Raw genomic sequence first — 20,609 nt, forward strand, 5'->3', positions numbered from 1 at the left:
GACATGAGGAATTAAATCAGTACTCATCAAATTCCAAATAAAAGATCATGGAGTGATTGAGTTATGGAAGGTTTTGTCTAAGCATAGTATTCACTAAAAATTACATAATTCAAGAAGGGATTGAGAATGGAAGTCCAAATGCACTATTAAAAATGCACTATTTTATGATTCTTTGTTGCATTATTCTGCAAGCAGTCCCTGTTGTGTATTGGTGGAGATTCTGGCACCAAATGTTTTCTGTCCCTCTTACATCAGATAGCTGTATTTTCCTTGTTTTTCTTCTGCTGCAATGCCACTTGTCTTTCCCTCAGTGATTGCATGGGCTGCTTTAGCTTTCCAGTCTTCTAACTGTCCATTCAGTTTTATTGGGTTGTGCTGGGCAAGGTGTTCAACAGTTCCTCATACTATCTCTGTAAGAGGTTCTGGTAAATGGCACCTGGTAGGTGATTTATATGTGTGGTAAATTGTGACTTATGTGCTCACAGATTCTTCCAAATGAGTTCTAAAAGCATGAAGAACATGCATACACCTGAACTCCAGCTATACCACTTACCTGGCAAAATGAATATTACAGGTGCACTGCGATTTCTCTCTCGCTTTTCACTTTTAAAAATTTTCTTGGAAAATACTGTCTGGCAAAATGGAAGTAGGTTGAAGAACTAAATGAAAAGGTATTTCCTCTAGAAGCTTGTTTTTAGTTGATACTTAAAAGAGATATGCATCTTCTCAGCTGTAATTAGCTGACCTTCATAAAGGAAAGTGAAAGCTGGAACCCAATGTAGGTGACAGATAGAAAAGATGATATGGTGCACATAAAACCAGGAAGTAAATACTAATGCATTTAAACATACTCTTTTTACAGGAACTGTAAATTATTATGAAGTACTGATATTCATGGATTGTTAGCGCTAGAAAGGTTCAATGTATTATCCAGTTAGACTTGCACAACAGTGTTCTGTGTATCATATCTGAATAAAGACAAAAAATGTAAATGTGACAAAATATGGTTTTCAGAAAAAAAATTGTATCTTTCTTTGAATAGATCAAAAGAGAGACCATTAGTTCTTTCTTCTATTGTTTTATCTCTCCCTTTTTCTAATCTGGAAGTGTTATGCCTGAAGTTTCTATCCTGGACCAGCAGAGGATTCATCTTTTGTTTCAGGATGAAGATAATTTAATTTTAACAGCATTTATATGTGTGTTCTATCGTCATAATAGAAAACCCTAAACGTAGTAGCTGCTCAGATTAGCAACGGCTGAGTCAGTGCTGAAAATTGAAAAATATTACTCACAATTAAAGTAAAGGATTAAGTAAAAATAATGATGTAGCTTTTCTGAAAACAACTCTTTCCTTACGAAGACACTTACAAACACTTGCACTTACCTCAGCCTACATACATCTCTTATACAAGCAGCTTTAGCAATCAGCTTTTCCCATTGAGCATCTTTGTCAACAGACACAGAGGGCATATCAGACATCGCCAAGAACTTCTGCAGTTCTGGGTAAATTCGATCCTAGAAAAGATTTAGTTTTAAAATTATCATCACATCTTTTAAAGTGCGACCAGATTTTCAATTGGTAGCACTTCTACAGGACTTCTACATACCACTTTGATTTTTATTATTGCATACCGTATTTTGGTTTTTTTCATTATTCGGCTCTAATGCTACATTGAAATTGAACTGGCTTTTGCAGATCAGGTCTCTAGGCATCTTTAAAAAAACCAGAAGCAAATTATTGTACATAACTTGTGCTGATTTTGTCTGGGATAGAGTTAACGCTCCTCACAATGGCTGGTATGGGGCTGTGTTTTGGATTTGTGCTGAACACAGGGTTGATAACACAGAGATGTTTCTGTTACTGCTGAGCAGAGCTTACACACAGCCAAGGCCTTTTCTGCTTTTCATTCTCCATGCTGGTGAGGAAGCTGGGGATGCTTGCAAGGCTGGGAAGAGACACAGCCAGGATAGGTGACCCACACTGACCATAGGGACATTCCAGACCATATGATATCATGCTCAAGATATAAAGTAGAGGGAAGAAGGGAGAAGGGGGACACATTTGGGCTGATGACATTTGTCTTCCCAAGCCAACATTACACATGATCTCTCTCCTGAAGATAGCTGAAGACCTGTCTGCCCACGCAAAACAGTGAAGTAATTCCTTGTCTTGTTTTGCTTGTGTGTGCAGCTTTTGCTTTCCCTACTAAACTCAACAGTTTTCTTCCTTTCACCCTTCTGATTTTTCTCCCCAATCCTGTTGGTGAATAGCAGCGTGAGTGACTGGTTGTGTGGTACTTGATTGCTTGCTGGGGATAAACCACAATACTAAGGTCTTGTTCGCAAAAAGCCATCCTTCAAACAATTTTTTTTCTAATCACTGTCTGAAATGTCATGAAATGAAAAGTTTATGAAAGACATACTATTGAAATATTCCATTAGAAGATCAGTATAGGCACCATTAACACCATTTTCTTCATAGTGCTGATAAGCAATGCTCCACTATTATTTTCTTCCTTGGTTAGTGGTAATGAAGTTTTTCAACTGGACTTATTATAGTGACATGACAAGAAGTTTCTAACCTGTCTTTCCCATAATGATGTCATCAGCCGTGAGGCAATTGCTCTGAGCTTAGGTGTGCTCCCAAGCATGTGTATGGCACGTAGAATCTGAGAAACACAAACCTGAAAGAAATTTTTAACCAAGTGTTTTTGTTATTTTATATGTCCAAGGACAAAGAGTAATCTACAAATCATTATTTTACAACCAAGTATGACCAGGAAAAACCATCCAACTGCAATATCAGAAATAAACTGAAAGTCATTTTCCAAAAAACTTTTGCAAATAACAAGTCCAAGAGTGTCCTCTCATGACATATATAATGATCATACAGTGTAGACAGTAAAGCATAATGTACATTTCACTTTAAAACAAATATTATATCCCATCCAAAATATTACAAAGTAATGCAGAAGCTTAAAAATCAGATAAGCAAGCTATATACTGCTCATTCTAAATAGTTTTTATAAATATATGACCTTTTATTGATACAGTTTTCACTTTAGTAAAAATCTTTCATTCTGACCTTATGTACACCAAGTGTAGGCAATGTATACAATATCTCCCTGTAAAGTGCAGGCTCCAAAGGTCTTCCCAATTTAAATACCAGAACTGGGATCAGATTTGGGACCTAAAATAGAAAAAATTTAGGAAATAAATTGGAATTTGCCAAATTTGCCAACATTTTAGAAAAGACAATGAACTTGTCCCAATATATTAGAAAATCTAATTTTTTTATTTATCTTTTTCTGCCTGTGTATATGACAAACCTGTCACATAATACAATATCATTTATTGCATTTTTCACTATATGGTACAAAACTTCTAGAGAGCTGCTGCTTAAGTTATAATAAAATAAAGGGGACTTGTATTTCTCCATTCCCTTTTGGGTCATATTTTCAGTATCTTCACACCAGCAGGTGCGGCAGTTTTTTCTTTTCCACCTTCTTATCACTGTGTGATTAAATCTAATTGCAAATTAAGTCTACTTGATGTCTATTTTTTTTTTATTACTTAATATACAAACACACAGACACACACAAATATATATGCTATTTATATATGAGATTAATATATATATGAGTGGTTTACACAGATATTGGTTAAAAAAATTGGGAAAATCTGATAGAACATTTGCTTCAACATGCATTTTTACATGAGCAGATGATAACATTTTTCTGTAAATAGATCTGTCTCAGTCCACAGGAAGAATAACAATTAATAATTCAAGTGCTCTGGGATTTTGCACACTTGGCTCTGTTCTGGTTCCAAATCAGAGACCAAAAAAAATATAAGTCCTCACTGTTTTTACATTTCAGAAATGTGAACTGGTGCTTCAACAAACTTCAACTAAGTTCTGGAATCTCCATTTATTACCTAATGAATTAACTATAACGCATTACTTTTTTCCATTTTCCAATGTATTCAACATTTTGAAATAGAACAAATCCCTTTATAAACCAAAAATATTCCAGATTTTTGTGGAATTGACTAGTCTTCTTTTTTCTCTATTTCTCAAGGTTGTTATCTACCTTCTGTAGAATCAGTCATCACCCTATGATCTGCCTAGAAAGAGGACTGACTTTTATGTAAATATTTCAAAGCAAAATCAATAAATCAGGCTGAGAATTTAGGGCAGTATTAATTTGAATAGATTTTCACACCCAAACTGAAAGCATCTTCCCACTAGCAGCCTCCCTTCCCCTTTCTTTCAAACTTTCGGATTTAAGAAAATTTGGGCAGTTTTATGGCTTCTGTTGTGTCCTGATTTTGGCTAAGCTAGAGCTAAGCTTCTTCACTGTACCTTGTTGGCAACACTGTTGAAAACACTGATGTTCCTTGCTCTCATGATATTCCTTAAAATAGACAAGGGCATGGGGGAAGTAAGTTATACCACTTCTCTAGCACATGGCAGAATTGATTAACGTAAATTCTAGTCCCAGTTAAAATTCAGCAATAAGATTAAATGTTAATGTCTACATTAATATTGAAACACAAAAACGTGAAACCTGCATTCCAAACATGAGGTTTCATTTGCTGCCTGACCTTTTCTTCCCACTCCCCAACTGTAATGATTTGTTTAAGCTAGTCTGTGCAGTTGTATTCCCCCACTTTACCCATGCTAAGGAGACAACAGCACTGCCTGAGAGAAAATTGTGTACATTAGTATACAGGAAGAAAACTAAAATTAACTTCCTGATTAAAGAGAACCCAAAAGAAGAATTGAGTGCCGAAGGCTCAACATCCTTCAAGCTAGAACCTGTTTTGGTTAAATCAAGACTTTGGCTAAATCAAAATGGTAAGGCTGCACAGAAACCAAATAATGCAGGTAGACAAAAAGTCCCCTTTAATAAAGGAGACCTGATAGAGGAAAGCATTTTAATTTCTGGCTACCAGTTGTACCTTGAGTATCCAGAAAAAATATATCACCTGATATACTGTTACCTAAATCTTTGAATGATACAAGGTAAACTTCAGGGTGATGAGTAAACAGTGTGCAGTGGATATCTTTGGAGCAGGTTGCTAACAGAGCAAACTGCAACACCATGTTAAGTTTCAAGGAGGTCACACATGCTCCTCCACTGATCCACACGTTTTTCATACGACTGTCAATATGTGAATAGGGAAGAAATATCTTCTAAAAAAATATCCAAAAAAATTTCATATGCATCAGAATAACTGGGAGGCTCTCAGCTCAGAGGATAGAGGATTTTGTGAATCCTTTAAATAATATCCATCCCTGATACATGCTGTGCTGGGCAAATAGGTTATATAAGACAGCAGTAGAGATTGCAGATATGTCATTATAATGATCAACATCCTTACCTGAGTTGCTTACTTCCAGTCTCTTCCCAGAGCACCCCTTCCTCTTGCCAGAGGCAGGTTCTTTGGCAACTCAGCTTCATCTTAAGCTAGTTCTCTAGTCAATAGACTACTTCCTTCATTTTTCTCAGTTGTAGCTATACTGGACTGCACACCAGCAGTGAGCCCAAATGATATTAAAAATAAATAATATTCATAATCCTTAGTTATAATAGCATTCAAACCCTCTAAAGTCAGTCTGCTTAAGCCCAGACTTCATCAGCTGTGATGGGAAGCTCATTTCAAGTCCTGTGCCTATGTTAATTATCTTGTTACAAAGTTTATTCTACAGTAAACATGTATTCAGTCAATGTTCTACAATGACTTTTACACTAACATCTAGTAAACAGATACTAAGTTTGATTTACAGAATTCTCAGGAAATATTTATGCATGTGCCACTGTAAAGACAGTTAGAAACTTCTTTAAAAGTATTATCCTTTACAGTCTGTTTGATTTTAATATTTTTGTGTATTTCAATTGTAAGATTAGGAAAAACTCCAAAATGTTCTGGTACAGCAAAGCTGCTCCTCTTCTCATCTCTCTCATACAATGCTGGGATTAATGTCAATATTAAACTTACGCTACATCTTCATCAAGGGCACAACAGCTTCACAAAGCTGATATGACAATTCACTAGCTCCCAGTTGGCAGGAATCAGCTTCAGAATGGGAGGCATGGTGCCTGTCAACACTGCCTTCTGCATTCCATATGGTACTAGAGGATGCAGTCTAACTAGAGATGTCAGACTATCAATAGGAATCTGAAGGGTTTTGACATCATGTTGTTTCGTTTCAAAACTAACTTGCATCACAAAAATGATGCTGTGCTTTCTCAACAATTCTCCCTTTTAAAATAAAACTAACATGTGAGACAAAATTATATAATTTAATAAATACATCCTCTGCCATTTGGTGTCATGATTTCTTTTTTCTGAGCTACGAGGCAATGGTTTTTCTTCAAAAGCACAAGCTAAGGGAGAATAGCAGGTTCATTTCTGGGCTTTTGGCAGATCAATCATCAACCTAGTTGTCCAGTAGGCAAGACAGTGAAATGAGAAGATTTCTGAAAGCATAAAATACTCTGGCATTTCTTGCTTCAATGAAAAAGACAAAACTACTGGACAATTCAGACAAATGAAGGAACAAGTTTTTCAGGTAAGTTCATAAATGTAGCTAAGTTTTCTTTATAAAACAATAAAATAAATTTCTCTCAAAAATGAGAAGCTCTTTTCAGAAAACACAAGCTAGGTTTTCAAAAGTTTTATGTACTCTAGCAGGATCCTAGCCAATAAGACACATAAGACTTACAAAGAGTCTGTCCACAAGCTTGGACTACGACATGATTCTTTCCCTACAGCTACTCACTGAAGTTTATATAATGAATCAAACAAAAAAAGCATCAGGCACCGTTTGAACGAGCCAAATTCTGTTCAACATATCCTTAAACATGTTTCCTACATGAATAAAAAAGTATTTTACATTTTTCGGTATTAATGAACTCCCAAACCCCAAAGAACAGAAAACAATGCATCTTCAGATGCACTTCCCAGAAGGTGTCATTTACCACTAAAATAGTTCATTCCAGCAGTTGAAAGACCATAAAGAATGCATGTCCCCTACAGAATCATAATCCTCAAATAACTGTAATAAATCTTGTTCTATATCCACCAGTGACCTCAGACAGATGATTTAATTTCTTCTACTTGCAGCACACTAAGGGTTTCACAGAGTGTAATAACAATTTCTGCACAAGACAATTCATCCAATTAGAAAGACTGCATTAAGATTTTCATGTGTCTCTGCAGCCTGTGCAGCAATTTGACTTCAGAAAGCATAACAGCCCATGTGCTACTCTTAATTCCTCAGCCTTTACAAAATTCTTTTGGGCTTTTTTTCCATAGTGAAAGTCCAGAACCACTACTCCACAATTCTTCACCTAAAACCATTATGTTGCATCTTAATAAGGCTTTTACTCAGTGGGGAAAGAGGATATACATGTAGAGAAACATTCTGTAGCCTCTTTCATCGACAGGATAAGGACCTCCCCCACCTTCCCCCGCCCCACCCCAAAAAAAGCATAACCAGAAAAATGTGTGCAAGATCAAGTATGATAATTTTTAAACCTAGTGATGTTTCTTAAGTAGTGCTCCATTAGTTTAGACAACAGACACCTTACAAAAACAACATTCAGTGTGTAAATGGGAGCTACTGTTAGTGAACTCTGTGAAGCGTTGGAATAAACATGAAAGCAATCTCTCTTTCTGACTATTTTGTTTTGAAATACAATTCTTCAACTAGATTTTGCACAGGAATCACCTGTGGCTTTTCAATTCAATATCCACAGCTACAACCATTGTGCCCCTTTGTGAGCAACAAAGTAAAAGAATTTTACTAGCAGCAGAATTCGTGACTGTCTACATCACTTAAAAAATAAAACAAATAACCAACAACAAAAACCTCCAGCACACAATTCTTTTTATGTTATGACCTTCACCTCGACATCTCAGCATTTCAATATACTCTATATACTATATACCTCTCCATACTCCGCTGGAGTACAGGTAATTCACAGTGGCTCCAAAGCAGACACTTCTTAATTTTGCCCTTTGGAGATTTAACTTCTACAACATTAGGTGCTGAAGTAATAGCTAGTAAACTTCTAGGCAAGTTTACTTTGATTTGGACATGATTCAAAGATTAAAAAAATCAGAATATATATACCTGTTACAAATAAGTGTTTAAGAGAGTGTTTTAAGTGTTACAAGTGATGTTTAAGTGCCACTAACATCAAAGGAATAGATTCAAGTGATTCGGCTTAACAGTCATTTTTTGTTTTTCTTTTTTCCATATCTGTCCTCTTACTTCCTTCTTTTTCAGAATAGCCTTCTAACTACTATGCTGCATACCACCTTCCACTGCATCCTTCAGAAAGTGCCCTAAGGAACTGAAGACTCTAAACGTGTAACAAGCTTGCTGTGATGAGTTTTTCACTTTCTTAACTTACATTCTAACCAGCTACATCCACCATCTTTTATAAAGCACCATTTATTTCTGTGGAACTGAATAAAACGTAGAACCAAATACAGCAATTCCTGAAGTATAACTCCGCCATCAAAATGTTAGTGTTATTTTTCATCACACTGCTGACTGAGTTTATTGACGTAATCAGTTACAACCTCCATCCGGGAGCTTCAATACTTTCTCTTGCTATACTGCTATTGCAAGAGAAAGATGAGACAATTCTAAGGTAATTCTTCTGCCTTAGAGAGAGCACTGCACCTACAAGAAATTATGTGATTATCTTTCAGCGCAGTGCTATACTGTAATAATCTCTGGGGAGCCATTAAGCAGACTCAGAATTAAATAACTTGTCAAAAGATAAGACAGATGCCAGCTGATGTCACCTTCAAATGAGCCAGACAGTAAGTTCAAGTTTCAAAGCACTAAAATCTTTTTGAGTAAAATACGTCATTTAGAAGACAGCAATGCATTAAATATTGCTAACTGGAGAATATGGTGCCATTGGTTGCAGTTAACTGAGGACTAGGAACAGAAACATCATCCCAATGAAGCACACTATTTTTTCCACGCCAAATTTTCAAATGCTACTCAGCAGAACATCTGCTATATTTCCAATTATACTGATTGCTTTATGTGATACTACTAGAAAGACACCTGATTACATTACATATTTTGCAGAACAGTATTTTAAAGCCCACGGTAATTTTAGAAACTAAAACTCCCCATCTACACGCCTTATCAGCAGACAAAATGTGAGCCAGTAAGAAAGTATCAATAAATCAGGTTGAGTTCAGCATTTCGGCCATGGCTGCTAATTCATGTGGACTTCTGTTGACTGCTAGGGAAATAACAAACATGATGAAGTCTGAACTTTGTCTTCTCATTGCCTTCGGACACAAGCTATGCTTCCCAGTGCCAGGGAGGACTTTTTAATGAGCCTGGAAGATTTCTTAATTCTAAGGTAGTCTGACCACCACAGTTAGCTCAACAGCATATGTCCATTAATCTTTCTTACTGTATTGGCGAACAAAACCTTTAGCCTAATATGAGAATAAACAAAGCAGAAAAACTATTCACATACTGCTAAACATGAATAGCTTCAGGTTAAATAACTCTCTCTGTATCTTTCTAAGGCTTCTGTAATTCTGCTGACTTGCTCTTTGATTTATCTCTAAACTTGTTAATTTAAAGTCAGTGGAGGTGTTTTAGATTAATCCAATGAAATTCACAACAGTCACTCCATACAGTCAGACTTCAGGCCTTTTTGCTCAGATACCATATTACTTCTGTGGTTTTTTTCAGCAGGTTATTACTTTTCTTGTATGACCATTAAACTACATTTTGAAAAACTACATCAAATAGTTAACTAACAAAGCATTATTCCTTTCCCTTTCCTGTAACATGCCACTGGTTTATCATCCAACTCAAAGACTCAATGCAACAAAACAGGTTAGAGCCCACAAAAATAGAAACCCACTCTTAGAGCACCTGGAGCTATCTCGGTCATTTTTACACAGCTAGCTAGGCACAAGAAAAAACCTGCCTTACTTGCAGCAGCTTGGATCAGAAGTCCAAGAAAGATCCCCACAACAGGGCAGATGTATTTCCTAGAGAATAATTAATTAACAAGGACTGAGACCTTGATGCCTGGTTACAAACTATATAGTTAACATATCAAATTACTCATAGTTGAGGTCTACCACTCATAATAGTTTTGAAAGCTGATTTACAGAAATATTTTCAAGAAAAAAACAAAGTTAAAGAAGAGATACCCAGGTGGTTCTACAGCAGCTGAGCTTTTCTTTTACACAGAAGTGCAATTAATTTTTCCTCCTCCTAACTTTTGAACACAGGTGCTTTCTACTTAAGTGAGAAACTGAAGTTTTAATTACTACTTTGGAAAAAAAAAAAAGTAGGTCAACAAAGTATCTACAAGATTCCTTAAGCTTTGTGTCTTCCCTCAAAAACCTGTATCAGATACCAGAGGAAATATATCTGGAAGACTCATTTCTGACTTCTGGCTTAGTATCACATTGACATAGTCAGATCACAGTTTTCATTACTTCTAAATTTTATATTCTTTCCCATTTCATTGATTAGCTCCGTACCCTTCCTCTCAACAAGTGGTCTAAATGGCTTGTAGGAGGTAAAAAGTGTTATTTCCCAGCAAAATCATTCTACTTCTAACCTTTCTGCTTCTTAAAGGATTTTGTCTTTCCTGGAGATAACATTTCCTAGAGATAAGATTTTTATGCTACCAGCTTTCCAGCATGTACTTAAACAACACAGTCAAAACATTTTAAACTCTTGTGCTGTAGAACATGCAAACTCTTTGAGAAGAAAGCAATTTAAAACCCCCAAGGAAAAAAAGCCTGTCCTTATGGCATAAATTAAAGCTGAATCAACACTTCTCTCCTGCCTGTTTTACAAATAAGTTATGATTGTTTCTGTACAATACTTTCTGTATTACGTTGCTGTTTCCAAACAACCCTCTTCATCTTTCCAGATTACATAGGTAAGATTAAGGATCTCGTATAATTCTAGCTTGAACTCAGTACTGAAGGAGACAAAGACTATGTACATATTTCTAAGTAGCAAGAATAAAAATGTCACAAGGGACTTGACAGCCTCCCAGTAACCACAAAAGAACACAGAGAATAATTCATGTTGTATTTTCATGCTTCCTGGATAATATCCACAAATAAGCCAGTCTCCTTCCTAAGTCTAAACAACCACAAAATACTCCAAAACAGAGACAATACACATATTTTGCTCTAAGTGGCATACAAAAGAGAGCAAGCTGAGAGTATACGTGTGTGCATGTCTGTGCAGAAAGAGGGGCAGTCTGCATCAGCAACTGCAGTGTCCAGATGCCAACAGCTGGTGCGACTGGGATCCAGAGGGCACATTCTCAACACACTCACCATCTGTTGCTGGAGGGATCTATACTGTACCTACTGCGAATGCAGCCTTGCCACCTGTTGGACCTAGGATCATGAAGCTGCGGCAGACTCGCCCCTCTCAGGTCACAAAATCCAACCCAACTCCGGAAAAAAAATCCCAAACCACTAAAAAAAAATCTTTACCTGAGAACAATCAACCTTGGCTATTTCTGTTGTAGCCTGGAGTACATCACGAAGACTATCTCCATTTTCTTGGATCAATAGATAAGCCAACAAAAGAAAAACATGGACAGGTATTTGAGTGCTAACAGGTAGCAGTGACTTCACTGAAGATAACCACTTAGTAACTGCAGACTTCTCTCTCATGAGCTCCATGATCTTCCAGGTTGTGTACAATGAACTGTAAGAGCTGGTTATGGGGCAAAGGAGTTTGCAGGACACCTGAGAAGAAGTGAAACAAATTGAAGTCTCAATCAAACAAATAATATACCATTAAAAAACAATCGTAACATCCAAAACATTTTTAATGGTCCCAATTAAATAAATATAAATAATAAACTGAGATTAATTAAAAAAAAATAAATTATATGAATTCTTGCACTACACATGTTTCAATGGGTTAATAACTCCCTGTTCAGGAGTTCCCATTTTACCTGACATCCATCACTCCTGCTCTTGATGGTAAGTGCAGTGCTACTAGCCGACTAAAATGGACATTGTAATTCTGGAGTACATAAAAAACTTACATTTCTGACAATGACAGGATAATCCCAGAATTTTAACTATCATCTATATTATTTTTAAAAACTGTCTTAACTCTTAATAGTACTTAATATCACAGTTTAAGTTAACCTGACTTCACATTTTTCGTTTAAGAAATGCTTTGCTTCTCAGAACAAAATGTTCTACCGTGTCACTGAAAACAGGGAAGTAAACTCTATCCAATTTGTTAGGTTAGAAAGATAACATTACTTTAATAGCATTCCTGGATGCATGGAGAACTCTCCTCAAAGCATCCATGCTCAGTAACAGACTGGGTTATATTTCTGAAACATCGATACATGCGAACTATTTCCATGGACTTGTTTGGATGTGGTCTTTGGATACGGATATCTTTTCTCCTTGAGAATACCTCAAAAATATGCCATCAAGTCATTATGCATTTTTCTCATCATTCTTTGGAGTGACACACAACCCTTGTTCTCAAAACTAAGATATCAGCTAGTACATATTAATCACTAACACAAATAAATAAGGAAGTATTAGCTGGAACATGACTTATTAGTCACTCTCATAGGGAGTTAAGACAAGGCCACACTAACTTCCTGCATTTGTCCTAAGCACTGAAGGGTACAAAACGAGGCATTAACCAGGAATATAGAGATCATATATTACTGAGCCTTTTTGGTAACAGTTGCAGTCATGGAAAATAGCATTTAGCAGCATTAAAGTTGTAAAACACAAATGAGGAATTCTTTTAAGTCGTATTTTTTGTATAAGGGTATATATATTTTAAAGCTCCTGTAAAATAAAGTTCAAAGTTTTTCGTTAAAACAGGAAAGTTTAATACCAGACATGACATCTCCCTCCCACTAATTATCTGCTTCCTTACAAAATATTTTTACATTATCAAGACAGCAGTTAGCAGGCAGTAATCAGGTGAAGAACATTTATATAAAGCTAAGGTGAAGAAAGTATTTGAGAAGAGATCACCAAATGAACATTAAAAGTGGAATTCAGAATCCAAAAGGCTAGGGCCCACTAAGCTTTAAAGAGCCAGGGAAATAAAGACTCTGAGTGGCAAAAGCTGTTCTAATTAAAACTGCAGAATTTCATTTCAATCACAGTGTTTGATTCCATGTAAATCTATTTTGGCTACTGGAAGGTAAATGCCCTTGAATTTTAGATTACTTAAAAAAATGACATTAAAATTAGCTTATTCCATTACTTACACATTACAGCTACTGTACATGGAAAATCAGCAATTTAAACTGCTATCTCCTCTGGCTGGCAAGATCACTTGGAGCCAAAAATCTCTTCTGGATACAGCTGTGATAATTCCTTTTATTGAGAAAGGTATTTAAACTTTAACCAAGGACACACAGAGGGCTAATAAGAGTTTCAGGATTTAGTTGCCTGCCTGTAGAAGATAACAGGACTTGAAATCAAGATCAGACTATGAAAGATTTTTCGTTTGGAGTTTTCTTTGGGAGGGACTTGTTTATTTGTGGGCGGTTTTTTGTATTTGCAGTGGTGGTGTTGTCATTTGTTTTGGTTTTCATATGATTATAAGTGCCTGAGAAAAACTGCTAAAATTGGTAGAGCCTGAAATATTCTATTGATATTTCCCATTCCACATTACATCCCAAAAAGGTTCTGCTAAATAATTGTACTCACTACATTCTCCCTTTATTGAGAGGCTATGATCACAATTTTATTTTATTGCTACACTCTAAATCAAGCGAGTTAAGTACAAAATTTCAGTCTATCAACAAAAATATGTATATATATATATATATATATATATATATAAATGGGGGGGGTGCGTATATACATGCACCTACATACACACACACACACACATATATACACCCATATATACATATAAAAAATCCCTCAATGGCGAAGCATATGTGAAGGCCTAGCCCCATTCTAAGTTTCAAAATCATGGCATGAAAGTTAGAAATATTCCCCACTACCATCAATGCAAAAGAAAAAACAAAACCATTAAAGGACATTTAACTTTTGAGTGCTGTTAAAAGCAAAAGAAGCAGCATAACCTCAATGAAAAGGTGGCCAAATACCCACTGGGGACTACAAATTCTTGCTAGGGTTTACAGGGTTGCACACATGAAGGTCAGGATTCAGCTGGAACTAGAATTGGCCAGAGATATCAAAAAGAAGAAATGGCTGATCAGATACATAAGCAGTTAAGCAGAAGCCTGAGGAAGACACAGACACATTACTAGACAGGACATGGAAAAAGTTACTGATAATGCTGGCAAAACAAAGGTTCTCAATACTTTCTTTCCTCCTGATCAATGTGTTTTACTGAGGCAGGCAGCCTGTCACAAGTGGGGCCCCCCAGGAATCAGTACTGGGCTCCACATTGTAACATCTCCATGAATGATCTGGATGATGGGACCAAAAGCACTCCCCACGTTTGCTGTGTCACTAAATTGGGTATTGAGAGGGACACATTGGCAGGGAGAGCCACCTTTCAGAGATATGAACAAGCTGGGAGACTGGGCCACAAGAGCGGTGTAAAGCTGAACCAAGGGAAGTGCAGAGTCCTGCACCTGGGAGCGCAAAACCGAAGAGCCCAGCCAGACTCGGACCTATGAGCTGTGGAACAGCCTTGCCAAGGGGAGCCCAGGGGTCCCAGCAGACAACACAGAGACACCAGGTCAGAAGTGCACTGCTGCAGCTACTGAGGCAACATGGAGCCTGAGCTGTACCTGTAGGGACACTGCTAACAGAGAGATGTGATCATCCCACTCCACCAGCACTTGTCACACTGCACATGGAGTAGTGTGTCCAGTTCTGGCCCCCACAGTTCCAAAACAGATGTGAACGGACTGAAGAGGGGCCAAAGGCGTGCCATGAGTTCACTCCGCAGAAGTGTAGGTTCAAAGGGGATGTCATTATTTTACAGTACTTGAAGGGCAGTTACCAAGAGGACAGAAGTTCTCCCTTCACAAAGAGCCACATGGAGAATACAAAGGGCAATGGATACAAGATGCCTGGGAGGAGGTCAGGGATGACATTACAAGAAAGACATTTTTGATAGTGAAAACAATCACTCACTGAAACAACCTCTCCAGGGACATGGTACAGTTCCCATCATTGGATGTTTTCAACATGCGATTGGATAGGATACTAGATAATCTCATCTAAGCTCCCTTTCCTATGAAAGGCTAGACCAGATGATCTCGCAGCCTGGGCTGGCTGTTCTGTGAGTCTATGAAAATTTATCGTAACTTAACCATGTTTGCTCTTCTATATGCTCGCTCAAAGCTTTTTCACTGTGGACATAGCATTTGCTTTCTTTTTACTACTTCTTTTCTTGTCTGTTTCCAATATGTAGGAAGTCAAAAGATAATTCAATTAAGATTTTTTTCTCTTACCATTGATACGGTCCTACAACACAAATTCACTCTAACTATGGGACCATTAAAGAGAATCTATATTTTTTAATCTTTTAGTTGAGAACCAAAGGCTATCGGCGTAACTATTACAAACAATCAGGTAAAATGATTGGCTCCCCATTTGCATTGAGAACCATGAATTACCAAAGATCTGCCAAGCTACTTGCTATGAACTCTGCAAAGATCAGTGAGACACAAGTGAAGAGACTGTTAAAGAATTCTCAGCAAAGACAACTGTCTTCAGTCGTAACACGGCTAACAGAAAAAGTTAGTCATCAAAAATTATTTAAGCCCTTAACAGAAAAACTTCCACATGCTTTTCTGAAGCAAAGAGAATACCAGAATTAGTATAACCAAGTCCTGATACAGGAAGCCAGTGTAACACAATGCTCTGTAATATTGTTGTACAGTAATACAGTAGAGTTACGACAAGAAATTAAAATAGGTTCTAAAACACAAAAGAAAACAAAACATGTGGGTGAGTGACACAGAGCATAGAGGACTGACGAGCTTTGAAGACATTCCACTGAAACAAACCTCCACTGGCATCTGTACAGGCCGACACCCAGAAAGTCCCATTAGAAGGAAGTGAGCTGTAACCACTGCCATCCCACTGTCTATGCTCTCAGAGCACATTATGAAGTGTAAGGTTTTTGTGAACTTAAAAAAGCTGTTTTTCATTAGGAACACAAATGGGCTTGCCTTTTCAGATTTGGAGATATAGAAGATGAAGTTGGGGGATTCCAGGCCAAGGAGTCAAGGCAGGACTCAGAAATGGCACTATATCTGGCTCCAGCTTGCCACATCACACTCTCTCTACACAAAACAGGACTGTAAAGTAAGGGAGTTTACCTAGCCCAGTACTAGACACATCTTGATCAAAGTGATTTGCTGTCACCTGTTCTTGAAACAGGGTAAATTACTACACGGCAAAGAAGTGGGACATAAGTAAATAACTAAAACCCAAAAATCCCCAACAGAACATATAAAAAGATTCAGGTTAATGAGCCAAAATTTGCTAATTGATACTTAGGTGCTCTGTAACTCTCTTCAGCCACGGTAGAAAGAATGCTACATAACAGTCACACATAGCAGTAAGGAAAAAGATGCGGAGAAAGAAATGTAGTAAATACATGTAGCATTGATTTCTAAGTCCTGTTACTTGCTTAATAATACAGTGAATTCTTCAATCTATACAGTCTCTTAAAGTAAAAAAAACTTCTTTGCTGAATAAAACCAATATCCAGCAAACAAATAAACTTTCACTTCACCACTGCTTTAGGTCTTATGGACTATACATATTTTCAAACATTCCCACAGAAGGTATCACACAAAGAAGTTCACACATGCAGAGTCTTTCCTAAGCAGATAGGTTTCATGCAGAAGACTTTGTAAATGCCTCCCCAACCTGCCCCCAAAAAAGGAAAGAAACTTCATCACTTTACCGATTCCTCTTTATCCTTCACACCTTTCTCCTTTAATATTCCCAAAAGATTTACAGCCAGCTGCTGCCTGGTAGTTTCAGAAACATCCCCTGATAGGCAGTCTCCAACTGCTGCAGTAGATAAGATCTGTAGCACAGGCATCACCAAAGTAAGGGCTGTGGTTGAAATGTCCTGGGTTTCTGAACATGAAAGGAGCCTGTAGGCTATTTAAAACAAGTTAAGGAAAAAATGGAATGAACATTGGTACCTTTAGGCATGACACAGGCACTTCTAGGTAACACTTTTTGAGCAAAGTAAAGGTCCCCATATTTACTGTATGTTTATATAAAGGGTACTAGATTTTTTGTCATTTTTCATTTAGAGAGACACACATTTCTGTTGTTTATAGCAAAGTACCTGATGGCAGCAAAAAATACAAAAATTGAATGTAGCACAGACCTTTGTTTTTACTGGAATAACTATGCTAATCAAAACTGCTAAGCCAAAAGCACAGCTAAACATTGCCATGATTATCACACCTGTTCTCAATACCTGCAATAAAGAAACCATTCAGGATGCATGAACATCAGCTAAGAATATCCTGTTGGCTGAAAAGTGAAACTGATAAGCTCCAAGACAGCAGGGAGCTTAAAATACAGTAACATCAATGGAAAAAGTCAGCATAGCATGAAAATTTATTTTTATTGCCATTACTTTTAAAATTCAGGAGAAATTCTGCTTATAAAGAAACCTCATTTCAGCACCCAATCCAGCTCCAGCAGAATGCTGTGTTTATTTCATAGATATGAAGAAACAAAGACATAATTTTAAGATTGTGGATTCCTCTTTCGTAAGATGAGATTTACCTAGACTCAAGACAGACTTTTGCTGACTTTCTGGAGTTTGCAACAGTAGAAGTGCTAGCCCAATTATACATTGGTCCACTGGAAATACCTACGAGGAAAAAAGAAAAAAATTCCAAGTCTCCTTTTTTTGTCAGTGACATTAAACAGAACAAACAGGAAACTACCACACTTTTCAAGATTATCTTCATGAGCCAGAGTAAGTGCACATGCAGTGACAGAGCAATGAAGAATATAACTGTGTAGAAACAGTATTTTAACCAAATAATTAGAACACTTTGTTATTTTTGTCCTAACTGTTGTAACTCTCTTTAAACAAATTTCCATACTAAGAGATTAATTGATATATACAGAACCAGTTAAGTTTTTACCTTTGGAAGGTATTCAAACAGGGAAAAAAATTAGAGACTTTTGACATCAACCCTGGTCACCTGCAGGCGAATGTCATGTGTAAGCGTCTCTACTGTCTTAAACATGACAATCTTTAAATTTAATAGAACTATTTTACATTTTTACCATATACTCTTACCTCTTTTAGGAGCTCAAAGTTGTCCTCTATTAGGGAGATCAAAGATGAACACTCTCCTGTTATATTTAAACACACTTCACAGAAGCATAACAGTTGCAGACTAAGCTGGGATAACTGAATTCTCCAAAACAAAGGATAGCGTAGTAGGCTGAGGAACAGCTCTTGCAGGAAAAACGAGGCTTCTGTAACTTGCAGTAAGTCTTTAAGCTGCAGAGAAGTGGTTAAAAGAAAACAAAGCCAAAACACATGACAATTTATCTATGCAGAACTTAAAATAAGCTCTATGAGCTCTGCTACGTTTCTATTGCATACAGTACTACATCTTTGAAGAAACATGTTTATAAACTAATGCCAGGAATCCCTTATCCAACTTCCCTTAAAAAACCAACTTATGAACTGCTATTTGATATTCTGAAGTAAAATGAGAAACATGTGAAAGAACGAAAACATTTCTTGGTGGCCGATGAGAAAAATCCCTTTTTACTCAAAGCAACAGCAATTAATTCAGCTCTTGTGATTCGCATAACAACACAAAAAAGTGTGGGGATTTCATGAAACAGGTAAATATTCTTATAACAGAAACATCTGGCTCTATAATATTTCCTTTGTAATATACCCAAGATTTTAACATTTGTCCCAAAAGAGAAAGGCAGTGGTGTTACTCAATTGTAACACCATGCTATCTAGCTACCACAAAAACTAAAAGCTGAAGTATGATACTCAAAAGCAGTATCTCCATATTTGAAAGCCAGCTAAAAAAATTTCAAGAAGCAGGTTGTCTCAATGTCCCCACGTGTTGGATGACAGTTGTTTTCCGTCCTTGAAAATTCTTCTTCTAGACAAACACACTATTCCAAGCCAAACTCTGGAGCCAGCATTAAGCATAGCACCCTGATTTTTATTCTCTTTTTGTTCTATAAATAATCTCCTATCATCAGAAATCTCCTGTTTCTACAGGTAAAGAGCTGTATTTCTGACAGCTTGGTTGACACTGTCAGACAAAATGACAGAGAAACATTCCAGCATTTATATTACACAGAGGATTAAATTTAGCTATGCTAAAATAAAAGGGTAAGAACAACCTGAGGTTCACAGAAAGAAGAGGAAAGAATTGACAGGTTATAAACCAGTCCATCAAATAGGCTTCTTGAGGGAAGTACCTTCCATTGTGAAAGTTCTATGACAGGCAAGATAAAAATGTTCAAGTATTAATGTGAGTTTGAAAACATGCAACTGATTTCTAGTTTCTAAAAAAAAAAAAAAAAACGAAGCCCCAACATATAAGAAGGAAAGAAAGGTCCATAACTAATTTTGTAAGTTTCATTCAATGCCATTTTTATGGGTAAATGTTTTCAAATCTGAATTCATACATTCAAGACACTTATACTGAAGCTTGGGTAAAATTGAGACAAAATAAGAAATCTCTCTGTGACTAAAATAATCAAGATAAATATGTATGTATAATGCAAGCTATATGTTTTCCAAAAGACTGTGAAAAGTAGCTTTTCTCAAAGAAGACTTTCCTAATAAAATGCCATAGGAGAAAGATGCTACTAAATATCCTTATAAGAAGCCTACTTAGCCTTACATTACGCATATTCATGAACCCTCTCTCCCACCACAATAAGGACAAAACACCTTGTGTTTGGCTGAATACATCTCAAGCTGTTGTCCTAATATCAAAAGAAGAAGGAAAAGATAGATACAAAAAAGCTTAACAGATATCACAGTAAAGCATGAGGAAAAGCAGAGTGTTTTAGTTTAGCCAGCATCATAGGCCTGTCACCAAAGGGGACAGTAAGATTAAATCCCTAGCTCCTATCATGTATCACTGTGCAACTTAAAAAAACATTCAGAACCTTCAGCATGTTCCAGAAGGACTAAATTTTGTTTTGAGATCCACTAATCACTTTGGCACAAAGAGTAAGAAAGGAGTATCTAGAAGTACTTAGATCATGCTTCTCACGTAGTTTATTTAATTTTAATATGATTCATTTTAAGTTAAAATTGTTTTTAAATTGTTAAGTTTTTAAAATTGTTAAGTTAAAATTGTTTTTAACAAATATCTTGCCATTTAACAAAATTTTCTCATGACTTTCCAAGTTTACTGTATGTTTACTGAGGCAACTAGATAGAAGTGATTATGGTAAATGGGTTTCAATTTACATCGTAACAGGTGTATCAGATTTGAACATATAAAGTTTTACCTTCTACCAGAAATAGACAATTTGTTAGATGTATATACTATCAACAAACAAGATGTATCGAAAATGGAAAAGAATGCTATATTTGCACACCT

General features: G+C 36.6%; 1 protein-coding gene across 2 annotated transcripts in view; it reads right to left on the reverse strand.

Moving 5' to 3' along the window:
* FOCAD (focadhesin) overlaps nucleotides 1–20,609 on the reverse strand; it is a 91,736-nt gene that overhangs the window by 48,963 nt on the left and 22,164 nt on the right. For both annotated transcript variants that reach the window (XM_088156668.1, XM_088156669.1), the window contains exons 8-14: nucleotides 18,311–18,517; nucleotides 17,785–17,872; nucleotides 16,940–17,142; nucleotides 11,530–11,787; nucleotides 3,086–3,190; nucleotides 2,583–2,684; nucleotides 1,385–1,515 (exon numbers count right to left, since the gene is read on the reverse strand). In XM_088156668.1, coding sequence (XP_088012794.1) covers nucleotides 1,385–1,515; nucleotides 2,583–2,684; nucleotides 3,086–3,190; nucleotides 11,530–11,787; nucleotides 16,940–17,142; nucleotides 17,785–17,872; nucleotides 18,311–18,517 — 1,094 coding nt within the window. The remainder of the gene's footprint in view (nucleotides 1–1,384; nucleotides 1,516–2,582; nucleotides 2,685–3,085; nucleotides 3,191–11,529; nucleotides 11,788–16,939; nucleotides 17,143–17,784; nucleotides 17,873–18,310; nucleotides 18,518–20,609) is intronic.

Source organism: Sturnus vulgaris, chromosome Z (genome assembly GCF_052056855.1).
Source record: "Sturnus vulgaris isolate bStuVul1 chromosome Z, bStuVul1.hap1, whole genome shotgun sequence".
NCBI classification, from domain to species: Eukaryota; Metazoa; Chordata; class Aves; order Passeriformes; family Sturnidae; genus Sturnus; species Sturnus vulgaris.